General features: G+C 40.0%; 1 protein-coding gene across 1 annotated transcript in view; it reads right to left on the reverse strand.

The window, feature by feature from the left end:
• RELN (reelin) overlaps positions 1 to 20,766 on the reverse strand; it is a 496,978-nt gene that overhangs the window by 45,054 nt on the left and 431,158 nt on the right. Inside the window, 3 exon segments of the mRNA XM_033088143.1 lie at positions 7,193 to 7,361; positions 17,926 to 18,175; positions 19,023 to 19,281. Of these exon segments, the coding sequence (XP_032944034.1) occupies positions 7,193 to 7,361; positions 17,926 to 18,175; positions 19,023 to 19,281 (678 nt within the window).

Consider the following 20,766-nt stretch of genomic DNA (forward strand, 5'->3'; position numbering starts at 1 on the left):
GGTGGGCCACCTGACAAGATGCACAAAGGTCCTGCTCTGGGGGAGACCCTCAGGAAGAAGACACCAGGCTATGAACAAAAGAAGGCAGTCACACTTTGGGGTGGAAATCAGAGGATGACTCTTAGAAACTGTTTTGTACAGTCGACTCATTTCACAGATGTTGGGACTGCCAGTCAAGGAGGGGGCTTCTCCAGCTTCTTAAACGGAACTCAGAACCCGTCTCCTGACTTAGCACGCCACTGTGAGAGGTGACGTGTTCCTGAAAAAGCTGGTTGCAGAGGTCAGGCAGAGGCTGGAAGACCATAGATTTGGCTGCTAGTGGGGGCATCGAATTTAGGCATCCCTGATCCTTTGGTAGAAAATTATCTTGGTGATTATAATTAACACTAGGAATCAGTAGGACACTAAAGGATTGTAACATTTTGAGAATTTTAGGTAACATTGACCTGACCATGAAAGAATGTATACTGTCACTTAATTTTCCTTCCTCCTAAATGTCGTACAATACACTGAGGGCTGTGAACTGGCATGAGAGGAGAAAGTGTTTGGACTATAGGTTATGGCCCCAAATAAATGTGATAAAGGTAAGGAACTTTATAGGATGATCTAGATCCTTCATGCTATCTCTCTGGACCTAGGGTGGAAAGCACATCAGCAATAGAAGTTACTTAAACGAGCTACCCCACATGGCCTGTCTTCCTTCCTTAATGGAAAACTTTAGTACAATCCTGGTTCGGCCACTGACTTGTGTGTCTGTGGGGAAAATCAAATAACCTTGTATCTTAGTCCTCATTTTAAAAGGCAGGCAGGGAGACCTTGAGGTTAAAGGAGACTCAGGAGACTTGTCATTCCAATTATATTGTATCCAAATTTGAAAAAAAACTATGCTTTATGAGACAAACAGGGACATTTGAATACCGAATACTGAGTAAATATTGAATAAGAAATTATCATTAAACCTTAAGTGTAATAATGATATCCCAGCTACGTTTTTTAAAAAAGTCCTTTCATAGAGATATATATAAAATATTTACAGTTAAAATGATATGATGTCTAGGATTTGATTCAAAATAAGGTGGGGTGGGAGTGAGTAGTACTATTGATGATACCAAGTTGGCCATGAGCTGGTAATTGTTGAAAGTGTGTGATGATTATAGGGAAGTATAGTATACTAGTGTCTTTGATTTTGTATGTTTGGCTTTTAAATACATAAATGTGAGCCAAAAATAATCTTTGGTCTTCAGACTAACTGTACAATGTTCACCCGAGGATCACAATAAAAGAAAATGGCGATCTTTTTTTTTTTGTAAAATAAGGTTTTATTATTTTTGCTGATACTTATAATCAGAAATGATAATAAAAACTACAGTGTCCTGAGTAAGCCCACTGAGGGCATCATATATACTGGCCTAGCCTTCAAATAAAAGGAATTTCCTGTAACTTACAAAATATATTCTAAAGGGAGAATTACTTATATTTAATTGTTAAAACAATCTTAAGAATCCATACATAGCAATATGTACCAAGTACAGCCAAATCTAAAATTCTCTGAGAAAACTTTGGCAACAAGGTTGACAACTGATAAAGCTTAGAGGAAATGCTGACTTTCTGGAAATGATTTTATTCTCAGTTGTAGTGGAAACGGAAATAGATTTAATTTGTTTTAACATAATGCCAAAATAATATTAATATATTCAGTATGAGAAAATCAGTGGTACCATTGCTTGTGCTGGACAAAATTGTTTTATGTTCTATAGTCTTCTCAGACCCGCCGAAACTGGGTAAAGTCACAGCAGAGCCGCAGTGCTCAAAGCATCATAATGATGCATGAGAAGGTGGATATGCAAAAGGAGTCCAAGGCTTCCCTGACTTGACTGAAAAATTTTAACAAGATGTTCAGTAATCTAAATGCTTCCAGAAAGTCTTGCAAAAGGTACTATTAAGTTGGAAGCAACAATGGAGAGAAATAGAGACCAGGGCAAGTTTAAAGAATCTCTCCTTTAACAAATAAACTTGTAATTCCTTCGATTATTTGTCCGTGATGAACTCAGTAAATGCTATGCCTAGTTATTTGATTTTCTTTGAAGAAGATCTTTTCTTTGACTGCGGTTATAGTCGGTGGAAATATTGAAAAAATATCCTTCCACCCTAAATTTGTTTACCTGCAAAAAGTTATGGCCTCCAGCATCCCCATTCATCATCCCCATTGCTCCACAGTCTGCGTGCTCTTTCCTGTGCTTATCACTTTTCCTGGAAACTTCCTACAAACATTAAGTGGCTTCCATGCTGTGGCTAAAACCACCTGGCTTCCAAAGGGTTGTAGTTAATCTTTAAAGACTGTGGTATCAGCTAGGTCATTAGGGCTAGCAGAAGGGAATGGATCATCTTCAACTGAGACTTAAAATAGCCAAGTCACACCTGAGCCTTCCAGAGGCAGCTCCCCCCGCACCCTCCCTTCTCAGTGGATTTGAGTTACCTGCCCTTCCATTGACTCACCCTAGTTCTCAGATGGCATTTCAAGAACCCATGCCACTTGAGCCACCTGTTATTTTTAGTGTGGGGTTAGTAAAAAGAAGGAGGCAAATTCAGATTAGGGGCTATGAAATTGATTTTGGCATCTTCCTATTTTCTTTTTCAGCCTCTCTCATGAACTCCTGGCATTCTCCCTTCCTATTTCTCCTAGCACCATATCTCTTAGGCAAGCAATAAAGATGTGGTTAAGTCCAGGCGCCCAGACAAGCTGCATGTATTTCCAGTATCTTACTGAAATTGTTCTTTTGAAGGTCACAGACTATTTCCTTATTGAAAAAAAAAATCTAGTGAATTTATTGTGAAACTTTTTTCTTTGTGATTCTCTGAAGCTTTTGTCACTGATGACCACCTCTTCCTGCTTGATACTTTCTTCTCACTTGGCTTTTGGATACCATGTTATTCTGATTCTTCTTCTACCCGCTTGACTGCATCCTCCTGATTCCTTTAATAGTTATTTCTACTCATTCTGCTATTATATTTAGGGATTCTTTCTTTTCCTTTTAAATGCACTCGTATGGAGAGCTGATGCAATTTTACAGCATTGCCTGTCACCTCAATGCTCATGCCTCCAAAGTTTATTATCTTTCCTTGTTTCTGATCTTCAGACCTCTGTCAAACGGATATTTCCATTTCTATTTCCAGCCATCGTATTTAATTCAGCACCCAGCGATTAAATTTGCCATATTGTCCCTCCTGGAATCAATTTTAACTCTCTTCACCCTTCTTCTCACTATCAGGCTTCAAACTTTAGAGTCATCTCTTGATGTGTGCAATGAAGAAGAAGTTGTTACTGGGTGTTATCTGTTCTTTATTTGAAATGTCTTGCAATATCTGCTTCCTTCCCTTCATGTTATCTGTAGTCTAGACCCTTGTTACTTCACGGCCTGTCATTATTACAAAGCCTTTGCCACTTTTCTCTTACTTGGGTCTCTCTGTTCTCCCAATTTTTTTTTCTTGAATATTCTCAGCTCAAAATCCATCTTCAGTTCCAGCATAGTTTGCTTTGCTTCACACTTGCTATGAGTTAACCCAACTTGACTAACAAACAACTTTCCAGAGCTTCCAGATATGAGCCCTCTGGTTTTACCAGCAACTCCTGTGCTCCTGCCAGGCTCATGTGCCCTGTTCATGTTGTTCCCCTCTTTTAGAATGTTCTTCTCCGTACCCACCTAATTCTTAGCCATCCTTTGAGGCCAGGGCCCACCTCTTCCAGGAAACCCTCTCCATCTCTGGCATTCAACACTGTCTCTCATCTCTTATTATCTACAGCCTTTCTAGACCGCTCCTTAGTGAAGCTCTAAATTACATAGAGCAGGTATTCTTTTTAAGTGGTTTATTGGGTATACTTCTCATTTCTCCAATCATATGGTAACCTACTCCAGGCCAGGAAACTAACATAGTGTCCCACCCCATGGGCTCACTCTCACGCAGCTTATTTAGGAAGACTTCTTCATCTGACTGAAGTTGAAGTCTGATAATAAGCTTGTGCTCTGGTTAACAAGTGTGACTATGTGGTTAACTTATAAAAGTAGAGATGATTTACATTTTAATAAATGTTTGCAATGTTCCAAACACTTCAAAGAGTATTTACTCAATTTTTATATGGTAAAAGTATCTCATTTTTCAGATGGGGAAACTGAAGCTTAGGGACATGAAATGACTTGCTCACAGGACAGGGTCCACCAAAGCACAATGCTTTCCATTCTTTTTTTTTTTTTTTTCAGTTACAGGAAACCAGTGTACAAGGAGAGGAATGTACACTATGATCCCATCTACCCCAATTTATTTAGGTTTTATTATAACAACATCTGGAGCAGAGTGTGATGTATCTTGTGTTTAGTCTGTGTTCCCTTCCCATTGAGAAGCACCGGCATCCATTCAGTTCTGCATTTCAGAAACCAGGGAGTCATCTTCAGCATTGCACGTCCTCTCACCCTCCCACTCCCATTTCATCAAGCTCAGTCAAGTTCATGGCCTCCATTTCTCTTGAATTTCTCCACTCTCTTCATGTCTGCTGCCCCTTAGTTCAAGCTGCTAGCACTGACCGCCTAAGAATCTCCTTACATCTACTCTTATCCTCCCTGATTTGTTCTCCAGTTAGAATAAGCTTTTCTGAATGCAAATCTGATCATGTCTCCCTATTCCCAAACACTTTAGCAGGCTTTGCATTGTTCACTTAACAAATCCCCAAATCTTTAGTACAATCTACAATGCTCTTCATGGTCTGACACCATTTCCCACCTCATCCACACTCTCTCTGTCTGATCCATTCTTTCAGTATCTCAAATATCCTGCTTCCTCCGACTATAGGCTGTTATCCTTGCATAGAACATCTTCCTGTAGTTAACTCCTATCCATCCTTCATATCTTACCTCAATTATCCTTTCTCAAGAAAGCATTCCTTGTCTTCCTTGACCAAGGCCCATCTGCTTGGTCAATGTCTTAGCATTATGCACTGTCCTCCATCACTTACCACAGTTGAATTTTATATTTACTTCTGTGCTTATTGGTGATTTCTCCTTCCCACTGGACTAACAGCTCTTGAGGCAGGACTAAGTTCAGCCCCTCACATGGAACTAGCACATAATTAAACACTTCAAAAAATATCTGTGTAATGAATGACCAAATGGATGAATACTCAGTCCTGATGACTACGGGCCGTTTTAGTTTGGTAAATGGTTTGGTGTCAATTTGTGGACAAGCAACCTCAGTTGACTTACTACCACTGTACCAATAAGAGTGGGGTCCCAGCCTGTGGTCGTGAGATGAGTGAGTGAGTGGAGAGCCCCCTACAGTTGGCACATTGTCACCGCCACTCTTAACCCTGACTTGGCACATGGCTTTAAGTTGTCAGCATCATGTTTATTTATAGTGAAGATTTACAAACTAAAAGTCTCAATTCTGTCCTGGTGGACAACACACGAACACTGCTGTCTCAACACTTTGCAGATGTTGATGCAGTAAGTTCAATTCAAAATAAGGGAACACCACATTTAAAAAGTAACTGAATGTATGAGCAGATACAGTATGGATATGTTAACCTGTGTTTACAAAAAAGTGTTCTGAGCCTGGCACATTGTTCTAATGACGTTTGGCATGTGACAGATGAGAAGTGGGTCTGGCTTGGGCTCCACACACACACGTTTCTTTCTGAGTTATCCAAAGAGTCTTGTTGTAAGACAGTGTTGACCTTAAAACCATTGTACAGTGTGAGCTTTGAGGGCAGCACATAAATGAACTTCCTATATTCAATACAATAGCAAGAGTTAACGAGTGCTCATCAGATTCTTCAAATTTCATTTGAAAGGGTCAAAATTCTTGTGGGTACGTGTAAGAGGCAATTAAAAGCTAGATTAAAAGATGAGGAATAATTACTTTTCTTGAGTAAAAGACTCAAGGGGATAATGACTAGCCGGAGTAAATCTTAGAAAGTCGTTTATTTGCAAAATGCTACCAAGTAGCTGGGTAATAATTCACAGAAAGCCTAAAGACTTAAAAGGCTGCTGCCTTAATGGAGGGTTGTTTTTTTTCTGTTTTACTTATTAAGATCGCCTTAATAATTCATGCCTGGTGATACCTTTAATGAGCAACAAAATCTCACGTATCTCATTTAAACTTGGCAACTCCACTGACAGTTAATATAGTCTCGTAGCTGGGAGCCAGCAATTGTAGAGCAGCCCCAGGCTGTTAGTAACTGAAACCATCCCATTTCTGATAATCCCAAGAAAAGTTACGCCCTGGATGAATGGTTGAATTCTATGGTGATTCTCTAGGAAGATTTATCCATTCTTCACTTGTGGGGAGGAGAGAGAACAGCAACAAGCCCACACTATAACTCTTGTTCCACACGCCGTATTGGTAGCTTTGCTTCTTGTGTAAGGGCAGTAAGGGATTACTATTTCCTTGGAGGGAACAAGAATTCCTATAAAATTTTCAAAAGTTCCCTATGATTAGTACCTCCTTAGGTGGTGAAGAGTCATGTAACACTATCCCCAAGGCAGGGTGAATTCTCTGCTTTACTCACACAGGAATGTAAGCATACAGATAATTAAGTACACCTAACTTCTTTACCAGCATTTACGATGTAGTTTTATTAAGCCACCATCATTTCTGATAGACACAATGAATGAAGCATTTACAATTGTTTTTCCTATGAAAGAACGCTCCGGGCTGATAATTCTCAAGATACTGTTCAAAATAAAATTTCAAAACCAGACACTCTTTTTAATACACAATTATGGTAGTAAATACCCCATTTATATCACACCACTCACTGCTATACAGTAGTCTGACTGACCGAAAATAGACTCCATTTCAGTCTATTTTGCATGCAATGCGCCTGTTTTAAATTTCAGACTTGTTCTTGGCATAGTGAATTAAGTTGGGAAAGCTCACTGATCCAGCCACTGTTTTCTTGCATATGCCATTCTTTCAATTAGAGTTAAAAATCATAAAAGCCTGGATTTTGGGAAAACACAGAACCACGTCACCGCAAAAACTGGTTTCCAGTTTACTTACTAAGATCGCCTTACTAATTCATCATGGCGGCACCATCAACCACTAACAAAATCTCATCTCTCTCATTTAAACTTGCTGTGCTGAAATCTGCCGCGCCAAATTCTACCACATTCTGGTTCACTACGTGCAGAAGCATCCATACCTGGTATAAGGGGGGAGCGGCAGGGTGATTCTGGTCCACTTGTTGAAAGTGTCTGACACCAGGATCCGCTGCAGGTGGTAGTGACTGCATTCGACATTGGTAGGCAGACAGTCCCTTACCAGTGGGTGCCACGATAATCCCAGATCGACAGAGTATTCCAGTTCAATAGCTGAAAGAGGAAGCGTTATTCCGAATAGCAATTCATGTCTGCAGACCCAGGAACCACAATTACTTAGGTTTTCACTTCAGTCAGATGTCAATTTGATTTTTCCTCCATCTTTATGTTTTCTAGTTTGAGATGTTTCCTTGTTTGATTGTTTCCTTTGTACCTTACTAATTAGTATTTTTAACTTTCTGCATTGAAATACTTTTTCTTTTAAGGGGCTATAATCAAATGAAACATAAATAAATTTGACTGAATCACTCCTTATAGAGAAACTTTCAGCATGACCATAACGAACTATTGCTTGATATAGCTAAAGCAGTAGTCATAATAGTTATAATTTACATATATATTTAGGGTTTAATCTAACAGTTATAGAAATATATTACATAACATTATATATACATATATATGTATATATACACACACACACATACACACAGACATTTATTTAGTGGCTAACACACAAATACAGAATATATTAACTGTACATTTTAATGATTACTTTTTAAATAGTTAAAAATAATTGAACAGGCTTCTCCAAATTTGACCATTCTCTAGGGATCCTGAGAAATGAATGCTAACGTTGCTCGTGGTGTCGGTGAAACTTCTCAGAAATTGCAAAACCTCTGTTGCTTATACCTCTTGCTGTGCTGTGTTATGGGACATCCTGGGAAATCAGTAAGGCTTAAGGAGGTAGCTGAAGGCACGCGATTTGTGCCAAAGCATGCAATCAGGCTGTGGGTCTATGGAAAGACATTTGTTTCCTTTCTCTTCTGAAACATTCAACGTATACTGCCCATTTTATATTTTTCTCTCTCCATTCTCTTCCTAAGGCTTTATAAACTGCCTCAGGCCCCACCTCCCTGCTGAAATTGCTCTCTCTAAGGCCGTGATTCTTAATCTTGGCTACACACTGAAATCAGCTGGGTACCTTTAGAAACTCCTGATTCCAGGGTCCCACCTCCAGACATTTAAGTTTTCTGGGGCACGGCCAAGGTGTCAGGAGCTTTCAAGCTCCCCAGGTGATTCTCATGTACAGCCAGCGTGGGATCACTCACTACCCAAGTTTCCTAGTAGCCTTTTCTTGTTAAATACAATGGCTTGTCTCAGGCTACATTGTACTTGTCCTGCCCATGGCGGTGGGTGTTATTGATCACTCCCTCATCCTTGAAACTTTCTTTTCTTTGGGGGGACATTATTCTGAACCTCCTGTCTTACTTTCCCTTTGGCTCCTGGGCTAACTAGCCCAGCTAGGCGCATTCTTCTAGACTCCATTTCTGGTCTTCTATTCTCTTAGGGCTTCAACTGTTACCTCTGTGCCCAAATCTCCCACTTGTATGTCTCAAAATTGATTTTATTCATTCAACAAATGTTCATTCAGCTTGGCATGGTGCTGGATGCTGGCATATTGTGATGCACAGTACAAAGTTCCCGCTTTCCATATCAAAAGTCCTCCAGACTAAAGAATATCTCCACTCAGAACTACTTTCACCTAAAGAAACACTCATCATTTCCCCTCGTAAACAAACATCTCTTTTGAACTACTTTTGTACAGTTTTCTGTGTTCAAAATTTAGAAATCATTTCAGAAATTTTACTCTTCTCTCTCCTTTATCCTCTATGTTCAACCTGTCACCTAGTTTTGAGATCTGCTGCTTCTTTTCTTTTTGCATTGCCTCGTATCAGTTTTATCCGTTCCATTTCTCTTCATGTCCCCTAGCACAGGTCTTCATCACCTCCTACAAGATGACCACTTAGGTGTTTTCACTAGGATTCTTCCCTACCCACCTTCATCAGCTAATCTCCCTAAAACACACCACGGCACTCCTCTGCACTTGTGCCCTCTCGTTCATGACGTTGTCAAGTACAAATTCCTGTGCCTGCTTTTTAGGGCTCTTCCTAATTTGTTGCCAGCTGTGCTTAGCCACTTGCCTCTTTCATTTTATCATTCAGTTCAGCCTCTCTCAAGAGTTTGCACCAGCTTATGGTAGACAGTACATGTGGCTGAGCTTATGGGGCAGAGTTTTGGTCCTGGTGCTGCTGCAGGCCGACCAAGTCATAACTTACCTCCTTGAGCTCTTATCAACTTCCTATGCTAGTGAGGGACTAGGCGTCTCAGACCTTAAAGTCCCTTTCTATTTTCAAAATCAGCACTTAGCTCTCCTCCATTAGATGCAAATATTACCTGGACAGGCTGATCTGCTGACAGTGTCCCCCATAGAAAAGGAGAGCCCCCTTCTCTGCTTCTTTGCTTGTGCTGTCAGCCTGCCTGGGATGTTCACTCCTGTCCATTCACCCTTCGAATCCACACCAACCATCAATGCCCACTTGAGACTTAGCTCCTTTGTAAAATCTTCCCAAACTCCTTGGGTTGAGTGTCCATTGGTCGTCTCTCCCGCCTCTGAACTCCCATTACATTTTGCATTAGTACCAGTTCACAGAGCATTTGATTTAGTAATTTATTGGACTCTAACTTTTTGAAGTATCCCTTCAACCAGACTGTACCTATTGAAGACAGGGTGTATACCTTATACTTTCCCAAGTTCCACACCTATTGTCTAGTTTAGTGTCGACTGATTGATTGAATCTATGGTAGAAAGAGTACTTCTGGGATTCCTCCTAAGATATGTGCATTAAGTTCCAACTAATGGAAACATGAAAAATCTAAATTTTTTAGAACCTTGGAAGTAACCAAATTCCTCAGATTTCGACCCCCCAGAATCTAAAAATAAAACAAGGCCCTTGTGAACATTCCAGTTTGGATCTCTTGGAAGAAGAGTGATATGGGGTTGAAAGACCAGGAGGTCCCCAGAATCCTGACAGGTCTGCAAGTTCTGGAGAAGGGGCCAAGTGTGCAATGATGTCAATTTTTATTTCTCCTAAGATAGGTCCATGTGTATGTGTGTAAGGCATGTGTGAGTGTGAGTACGCATGCACAATCTAGAGGATGCAAACTGGTCACAATAAGTGTGGCCTAGAAAGTGCTATGACCCAGTCAAAGAGTGTAAGGCAAAATGGGAACAAAATTTTATGATTCCTGGGGAGATGGAAAGGAGATAATAACTGGCCTAATCTAAAGCCCTATGAATTAAAACCCATGTATACACAGATTTATGTGTAAATCCTATTGCTTATTCTGGCATTCTTTACATAATCAGAGTCCTTGTGGAATAAAGGTATTCCACAAATCTGATGATACTAAAAAAACCAAAACAAACCCCACTGGATGTACAAAAAATGGTAAGTTGGGGGTTATTATTTATATATAAAACAAGTCTTCATGTATGTATGCTTAAAAATAAGCTCACATTCTTAAGCTTTAAAAAATAAACTTCTAAGATGGCAGATTAGGTAAATGCTATGCCTGCTGCCTCCCATGAGCACGTCAAAATGACAACTAAATTTTAGAACAATCAACCTCAGGAATCATCTGAAGACTAGCTGAACAGAAACCCTACACTAAGGATGTAAATAAGAGGCCACATCAAGACTGGTAGGAGGGGTGGACACATGTGACGGGCTGACCCCACACTCCAGGTAGTGGTTGAACACCAGGAGGGGCACCTCAATGGTCCCCCTGAGAAGGGAGGGGCCCAGCTTCACACGGGGACCCTCAGCCCAGGGGTCTTGTTCCAGGAAGAGGAGTCCCCACAACATCTGGCAGTAAAAAGCAGTGAGGACTCTGTCCATCTGTCCTAGTGAGATGGAAGGCAGCTGTAAACCCAGAGGTCCTCTTAAAGGGCTCGCACATGGACTCACTTGGCTTGCACACACTCATCTGGGCTCTGGTGGAGGGTGACATAGGGGGAAAGACATAGGGGGAAAGACTGAGTTACGTGGCTTTGGTGTGAGGGCTTTGTCCTGTGTGGACATGTAGCCTACCGAAGGCACCATCTTTTCTATATTGAATCCTCCCCAAAGGGCCGAATCTGAGGCTAGATTGGTCTGATAAAATCCACGTGTGTGTACCACCTTGTTGACACCAAGGGTGCCTACCCTGTCCTGGATACTCTTGGTTCCTGGGTGGCCAGCCCACCCCACAAGCTGCAAAAGCATTTTATAGCAGTGTGCAACCCACAGCTGCCCGGGGAACTTTCAGTGGCAGACACACAACTTGCACTGCAGCCACTCTTGGGAGGCTACAGGGACCTGCGGGCCCAAGGCGAGGGTGGCTAGCTGCAGTGTTTTCAGGACATTTTGCAAAATGGTCATGGGCCTGGCACTAGTGCAAGAACCGAATCTGCATTAACTTTGTAAAAAGCACCCTGTGATACCCAGGAACCCCACCCCGCCCAGCTAGTGCTGCATCGCTGAGGCCACTCTCGGCTACTGGGAGGTCAGCCCTGCCTCCTCCAGCTGCAGAAGTCTTTCACAGCACTGGAAGGTTCATAGTAGTCTAAGGAACTTTTGGTGGTAGGCAGTCAGTCACAACTCTGCTGCAGCCTCTCTTGGGAGGCTCTCGGGGATCTGAGGGCCCGAGGCAAGTGGCCACTGTGTTCTCAGGGTGTTTGGCAAAATGGCTGTGGGACTGGTGCTGGCACAGGATCTGAATCTGCATTCATTCTGTGAAAACCACCGGCCGTGCCTCATGACTTCCTGGGACCCTGCCTCGCCCAGCTCGTTGCTGCATCACTTGGGACACTCTCAACGCTGTTAACCAGCCTGGTGTGCGCACATCTATGGAGGCTCTTCAACAGCTAGCCTTACGGGAAGCCTGTAGGTGGCAGCAGGCACAGGGGGCCCCTGAGCCTGCCGCTAAGCTGCCCCAGGCCCAATACTGGTGACAGCCATGCTTGGTTTCACAGTGAGACCATACATACACCTGTAGGTCCAGCACAGGCAGCAGCAAACCACTATTAGCTTTGTGGCTCCTAGCATACAGTACGGGGTCAGTCACAGGCAAGGCTGAAATGGGTCTGCAAAGGAGCCATTCCCAAGAGATACCAGAAACAACACACCCAGAGGCCGGCTTCAGACCACACCAGAGCACTGCCTGGTTAGCACCCCAAGTGGCACACCCAAAGGGGGACCTCAACAGGCACAAGAACCTACCGGGATGAATCACCCTAAGGGGCAGCCCCACAATAGCTTATACACTGTGGGCATAGCCAGTTCTCATAGTCAACCTAGGAGTCAATCTTACCCACTGATGTGCCAAAAGCAATCTAGGCTCAACTACACCAGGAGAACACACACGTAAGGGACACTCCTGGAACACATGTACAGGTGATCAGGGAGACTGCACCACTGGACCACAGAGGACACATACTACATAAGGCCACCTGGCAAAGACTGAGAGATATGGACGACCTACCTAATACACAGAAGCAAACACAGAGGCAGCCAGAATGAGGAAACAAAGAAACACTTCTCAATTAAAAGAACAGAAGAAACCTCCAGAAAAAGAACTAAGTGAAATGGAGACAGAATTTAAAACACTGGTTATGACAATGCTTAAGGCACTCAGTGAGAATGTCAACAAAGAGATAGCGAGCATAAAAAAGGACATAGAAACCTTAAAAACAAAGTCAGAATTAAAGAATACAATAACTGAGATGAAGATTACACTAGAAAAAATTCAACGGCAGATTAGATGAAGCAGAGGATTTAATCAGCAATTTGGAAGACAAGGTAGCAGAAAACATCCCATGGGAACAACAAAAAGAAAAAAGAATAGAAAAAGAAGAACAAAGACAGTTTAAGGGATCTTTGGAACAACATCAAGAGTAACTACATTTGCATCATAGGAGTACCAGAGAAGACAGGGAGCAAGAGATTGAGAATCTATTTGAAGAAATAATTGCTGAAAACTTCCCTAAGCTAGGGAAGGAAATAGACATACAAGCCGAGGAAGTACAGAGAGTCCCAAACAAGATGAACCCAAACAGGCACACATGAAGACACATTATAATTAAAATGGCAAAGGTTAAAGACAAAGAGAAAATCCTAGAATCAGCAAGAGAAAGACAACTAGTTACTTATAAGGAAGCTCCCATAAAACTATCAGATGATTTCTCAGCAGAAAATTTTCAGGCCAGAAGGGATTGGCAGGAAATACTCAAAGTGATGAAAAACAGGAGCTTACAATCAAGACTACTCTACCCAGTAAGACCATTATTTAAAATTGAAGGAGAGATAAAATGCTTCTCAGACAAGGAAAAGCTGAAGGAATTCATTACCGTCAAGCCAGTATTACAAGAAATATTAAAAAGAACAAGGGGGAAAACAAACAAAAGAAGATAAAAAATATGAATAATAAAATAGCAATAACTATGTACCTATCAATAATCACTTTCAATGGAAATGGATTAAATGCTCCAATCAAAAGACATAGGGTAGCTGAATGGATAAGAAAACAAAACCCATGCATATGCTGTCTACAAAAGACCCATCTCAGATCAAAACACACACACAGACTGAAAGTAAATGGATGGAAAAAGATATCTCACACAAATAGAAACGAGAAAAAAAGCTGGGGTAGCTATACTTATGTCGGACAAAATAGATGTAAAATGAAGACTATAATAAAAGAAAAAGAAGGACATCACATAATGATAAAGGGATCAGATATAACCTTGTAAACATCTAGGCACCCAACATAGGAGCATCGAAATATACAAAACAAATATTGACAGACGTAAAGGGAGAGGTCGACAGTAACACAAAGTAGGGAACTTTAACAACTGACCGATACCAATGAACAGATTTTCCAGACAGAAAATCTACAAGAAAACAGCAGCCTTAAATAACACTCTAAACCAGATGGATTTAATTGATATTTTTAGAGCATTTCACCCCAAAGCAGCAGAATATACATCCTTTTCAAGTGCACATGTAACATTTTCCACGATAGACGACATGTTAGGCCACAAAACCAGTCTAAATAAATTTAGAAAGACTGAAATCATATCAAGTGTTTTCTCTCACCACAATGCCATGAAACTAGAAATCAATTACAAGAAAAAAACTGAAAAACACACATAACGCATGGAGGCTAAATAACATGCTACTAACTAATGAATGGGTCAACAATGAGATCAAGGAAGAAATCAAAAGATACCTTAAGACAATCAAAAATGAAAAGACAATGATGTAAAATCTATGGGATACAGCGAAAGTAGTCCTAAGAGGGAAATTCATATCAATGTAAGCCTATCTCAGGAAACAAGAAAAATCTCAAATACAAAGTCTAACTTCACACCTAAGGAAACTGAACAGCAAACAAAGCCCAAAGTGAGTACAAGGAAGGTAGTAATTAAGATCAGAGCAGAAATAAACAAAATAGAGGCTAAAAACACAGTACAAAAGATCAATGAAACCAAGACCTGGTTCTTTGAAAAGATAAACAAAATGGACAAACCTTTAACTAGACTCATTAAGAAAAAAAGAGAGAGGACCCCTATGAATAAAATAAAAATGAAAGAGGAGAAGTGAAAACAGACACCCCAGAAATACAAAAATTTTAAGAAAATACTATGAGCAACTATATGCCAACAAATTGGACAATCTGGAAGAAATGGATAAATTCCTAGAAGCACACAATCTTCCAAGGCTGAATCAAGAAGAAACAGAAAATCTGAACTAACCAATTACCACTAATACATATTCTTCTCAAACTATTCCAGAAAATTCAAGAGGAGGGAAGACTCTCAAGCCCGTTTTCTGAGGCCACCCTGATCCCAAAACCTGACAAAGACATTACAAAAACAGAAAACTAGGCTGATGTCCCTAATGAACATAAATACAAAAAGCCTCAACAAAATATTAGCAAACGAAATTCAGCAATACATTAAAAAGATCATACACCAAGTTCAAGTGGGATTCATTCTTGCTATGCAAGTTTGGTTCAATATTTGTGAATCAATTAATCGTGATACACCACTTAAACAAAATAAAAAAATAAAAATCATTGATCATATCAATAGATGCGGAAAAAGTGTTTGACAATATCCAGTATCCATTTATGATAAAAAATCTCAGCAAAGTGGAAATAGAGTGACCATATCTCAACATGAGAAAGGCCATATGATGAACCCACATATTTGAAGGGGAAGAGCTAAAAGCATTTTCCTTAAGATCAGGAACAAGACAAGGATGTCTACTATTGCCACTTTTGTTCAACATAGTACTGAAAGCCCTAACCACAACTATCAGACAAAAAAAAAAAAAGGCATCCAAATTGGAAAGGAGGAAGTAAAATTATCATTATTTGCACATGACATAGTACTATATGGAGAACCCCAAAGATTCCATCAAAAAAACTATTAGAACTGATAAATAAATTTAGTAAGGTAGCAGGACATAAAATTAATATTCATAAATCAGCTTGCATTTTTATACACTATAATTATCAGAAAGAGAAATTTAAAAAAATTCCATTTACAATTGCATCAAAAATAAAATACGTAGGAATAAATTTAACCAAGGAAATGAAAGACCCGTATTCAGAAAATTGTAAGACATTGAAGAGAGAAAGTAAAGAAGATCCAAATAAAGGGAAGCATATACCATGCTCATGGATAGGAAGAATATATAATTAAAATTTCCATACTACCCAAAGCAGTCTATAGATTCATTGTAATCCCTATCAATATAACAGTGGCATTTTTCACAGAACTGGAACAAATAATTCTAAAATTTATATGGAACCACAACATACCCTGAATAGCCATGACAATCCTGAGAAAGAAGAACAAAGCTGCAGGTATCAGGCTACCTGGCATCAAATTATACTACAAAGCCATAGTAATCAAAACAGCACGGTATTGGCATAAAAATTAGACACAAACATCAATGAACAGAATAGAGAGCCCAGAAACAAATCTATACCTATATATTCACTTAATCTATGACAAATGAAGCAATAATATACACTGGCGTAAAGGCAGTCTCTTCAATAAACGATACTGGAAAAACCGGATGGATACATGCAAAAAAAAAAAAAAACTGGACCACCTTCTTATGCCATACATAAGAATAAACTCAAAATGGATTAAAGACTTAAATGTAAGACCTGAAACCATAAAACTCCTAGAAGAAAACACAGGCAGTAAACTCTCAGATATTACTCTTAGCAATATTGTCACTGATATATCTTCTTGGGCGAGTGAAACAAAAGAAAAGAAATAAACAAATGTGACTACATTAAGAATAAAACGTTTTTGCACAGCAAAGGAAACCATCAACAAAACAAAAAGACATCCTACTGAATGGGAAATGACACATCTGATAAAGGGTTGATATCCAAAATTTTATAAAAAGCTCATAGAACTCCACCACAAAGACACAAACAATCCAATTAAAAAAAAAGGGCAGATGACCTGCATAGACATTTCTCTAAAGAGGACATACAGATGGCCAACAGACATATGAAAAGATGCTCAATGTCACTAATCATCAGAGAAATGCAAATAAAAAGGACAATGTGATATCACCTCACAACTGTCAGAATGGCTATCATCAATAAATCACAAACAACAAGGTTTGGTGATGATGTGGACAAAAGGGAACCCTTGTGCACTGTTGGTGGAATTGCAAATTGGTGTAGTCACTATGGAAAACAGTATGGAGCTTCTTCAAAAAATTAAAAATAGAACTACATTATGACCCAGCAATTCCACTCCTGGGTATTTATCCAAAGAAATCCAAAATACTAATCCAAAAAAATATAGGCACCCCTATATTTACTGCAGCGCTATTCACAATAGCCAATGCCCATCAATAGATGATTGGATAAAGAAATTGTGGTACATTTATATAATGGAGTGTTACTCTGCCATAAAAAAGAATGAAATCTTACCATATGCAACAATATGGATAGACCCACAGGGTATTATGCTAAGTGAAATAAGTCAGACTGAGAAAGACAAATACCATATGATCTCACTTATATGTGGAATCTAAGGAACAGAATAAACGAACAAACAAAACAGAAATAGACTCATGGATACAGAGAACAAAGTGATGGTTGCTAGAAGGGAGGTGGATTGGGGGGATGGATGAGAAAGGTGGAGGGATTAGGAAGTACAAATTGTTAGTTACAAAATAGTCACAGGGATGTGAAATACAGTATGGGAAATATAGACAATAATGTAAAAACTATGTATAGTGTCAGATAGGTACTAGACTTATGGGGGGATCACTTCATAAATTATATAAATGCCTAACCACTGGGCTGTACACCTGAAACTAATATAAAATAATATTGAATGTCAGCTATAATTAAAATATATACTATATGGTCACGGAATATAAAGTACAGCATAGAGAATATAGTCAGTGGTATTATAATAGCTACATACGATGTCAGAGAGGTAGTACTCTTGTTGGGGTTATCTCTTTGTGAGGTGTGTCATTGTCTCATCACTAAATTATTTTATACACCTGAAACTAATGAAAAAAAAACTCGATTTACATACATTTTCAAAAATGCAATTGTGGTTTGACTCAAAGTGCACTTGTGTTTTACTTACAGACTTATCAGAGGTGTAGTATAGTCATTTGACAGAGGCAGCCACAGGTGCCTATTTATACGCATCTGTCCCTTTACCTGGAGATGGAATACTTACCATAACAAGAGTCTGTGACTGAGCAGGAGGCGGCAAAATCTATCTGTAGGAATGAGTCCTCATTCACAGCAATGTCTGTGGTGACTACATAACGGGTGCTGGCCTTTTCGATGAAGACCAGGGCATCGCCAGTGGAGCCACACACAGGCATCTTGGTGCCTCCGGGGTGAAGTAGCCATTTCCTACTATCCAGAGTTGTGAAGTCATCCTCCAAAACTGTATTACCAGAAATATTTCCTCCAATAAGAATCTGAAATAAATTAAAAAAACAAAGACCCACAAATTTTCAAATTGGTGTCCAGAGACGAGAAAGTTCAGTCGTTTTTGTTTGTTTTTATCTGACTGACGGCTCAGAACTGGCATTGTACAGCAAACACAGTGTTACGGGGCTTTCAGGATGCTCTTGTTTTTGTGGTCGGCTTGCCCATCTGGCAAGAAACTACAGAAAACAAATAGAAGGACTGACAAAAGCCTTCCTGGGCCAAATTGTGCCTTTGGAAGCTCCATGTACTCAAGCTGGGAAAGCAAAACTTGGCTCACGTGTGACTATTTTCTATGTAAAATTTCTATTTAAGGACAGTTGTATCCTAAGGCATTCCAGTTTCAATTCTTTGCATGGATTCTACCATTTGCTAACAGGTTCTTTGAGTTCCATTTGATACACGCTTTATTATGTATGAAGATCCTTTAGAGCTGTCGATAGGATGTTAGGGAGATTTACGTATTTTTTCTTCAAAGGCTAGGAAAGAGGAGTTGGGAGCCACTGCGTGTGGCACCAATGCTAATTTGCACATTTTCCTTTTCAGAGAATTATAACCTCGCTTGATAAAGTGCCTCTATCCATATGGCAGAATCCTCTCTGAGCAGGAACTAAGCCTTCTGTCATGTCTTCTATTTTTATCAGCTCAGGCGATTGAAGGAAAAGAGAATGAAAGGAAGCTAAATGCCATGTATCTAATTTAGCTGTGTGCCCCTGGGCAAGTGACTCAACTGTCCTGGGCTTCCTCAGCTGAGTTGGGGGGTTGGACTAAATGCTATGGAAGGCCACATTCAGCTCAAGTGACAAAATTGTAATAGTTACTCCTGAAGGGACTAACCTGGTCAATAACCCAGGGGCTGTAGAAGTGCCCATTTTCAGATGGTTGCCACCAGCGGAGGCGAGTAGAAGCAGAACGGGCTTTCAAGGGTATCTCCAGGGCAATGTACCTGCCCACGTTGCTGGAGTTGCTGAAAAGGAACTCTTGAAGGAGACTCCACGAGAGGCCGCCATTGAGGGAATACTGCAGAAGCACTGGTTGGCTCCTGGGGTCTGGAACACCTTTACCACATCCCAGTCTCATGAAGAACTGCACAAACCTGAGAGGAGTAAAATTTCCTGTAGACTTTTACTTCAGTGAGAAAGTCACACCATTAACGAAAGACACGCATGCAAGGTGCCACGGGTAATGCATGGCTTTAATGAATATAAGGCTCTAAGGAATGTCCAAAGAAATAATGTCAAAGCCTGATTTTCCTTTTTAATGTGAAAGGGAGTTAATAAAATGTGAAATCTGCAAAAGGCCATTCTGCACCGTTTGGATTTCGTGCCCCTTCTCAGAGTCGGGTCTGAGGGCACCCTTTGGCTGTTCTACAAGAAGATGGGTGGGTGTCCAAGTTTGGAAGTACATACTGTTACCAATTTAAGATAAATTTGGATCCTTGTCCTTAGTATCTGAAACTAGAAGAATATAATTAACGTAGTTCCTATCATTTATCGGTAAAGTCAACCATTCTCAGGTTTTACCAGTAGTTTTTCAGATTGCATACTATTAGGTTTGGGAGACAGTTGTAACACTTCTTTGTGAAAGGCCAGGCATCTTTTGGAAGAGGTGTGTCAAGCCTGGCCTCTTTTCTGTCTTCGGTGGCGGGGACAGGGGAGGATGAGTGTGGGGCAGTGGTGATGGTAGGCTGTGCCAGCCTCTGACTATTGCTGGGTCTGGATGATACCGGCCATCGAGAAGTGTGGCAGCCAGCCAGTGGCAGCCTTTCCAGCTGGCAGGGAGGTGGACAGAGTGGCAGCAAGCAGCAGGGGTGCCAAGGAAAACCAGCTCACATGTTATCTTTGGCAGGCAAGCTGCTGGTGCCTGGTCTGGCTGCTGTGCTGGCTGGTAATGCAGAACAAATTTTGTGTGTAACACACATACCCAATTATATATGCATCGCACAGATGAAATATATTGGGGCTTATAATCAAAGTGATCAGTTCCATATATAAAACCACACATTCTTCATGGGTTCCTCCTCTCCCCATCTCCATTAACTGGGCAATCACTTATCTCATAACCTGAGAAAATTAGGATTTTTACATGGAGCATTTTGAGGTCAATATATGCAAATCCTACACAGCATGCTACCAAGATGAGATAAATAATGGAGCTTTTAAGATTGGATTAATGAAAAAAAAACATAGTTAGTGCCTAGTGCCATTTATATCTATAAAAACAATAATCATTTACAGAGAAAAACTTTTACCATGTTGTCTAAATGTACTGGGAAAATATTTATATTAATTGAGTTATAGATAAACCATGTCAGAATTATTTAGAAAAAACAAATAATTTCTAAATTAGGTAACTCAGCTGCCAATGATAAAGTTGAAATAAATAGCATCAAATTAAACTGTGTGCATTAAAACAGGATAGTGATAAATAAATCTTGCTTTCTCTAACTGTACAATTATCTCACAGAACTGTATTTTTTTATAAAGCATGATCAAATTTATAATCCAATAGATGAAATATTTAGGAGAAAGAGATGGATAAATATGTTAAGCTGTATTTTCATTTACTCTGAAATGTTTCA

Source organism: Rhinolophus ferrumequinum, chromosome 20 (assembly GCF_004115265.2).
Source record: "Rhinolophus ferrumequinum isolate MPI-CBG mRhiFer1 chromosome 20, mRhiFer1_v1.p, whole genome shotgun sequence".
Taxonomy (NCBI): domain Eukaryota; kingdom Metazoa; phylum Chordata; class Mammalia; order Chiroptera; family Rhinolophidae; genus Rhinolophus; species Rhinolophus ferrumequinum.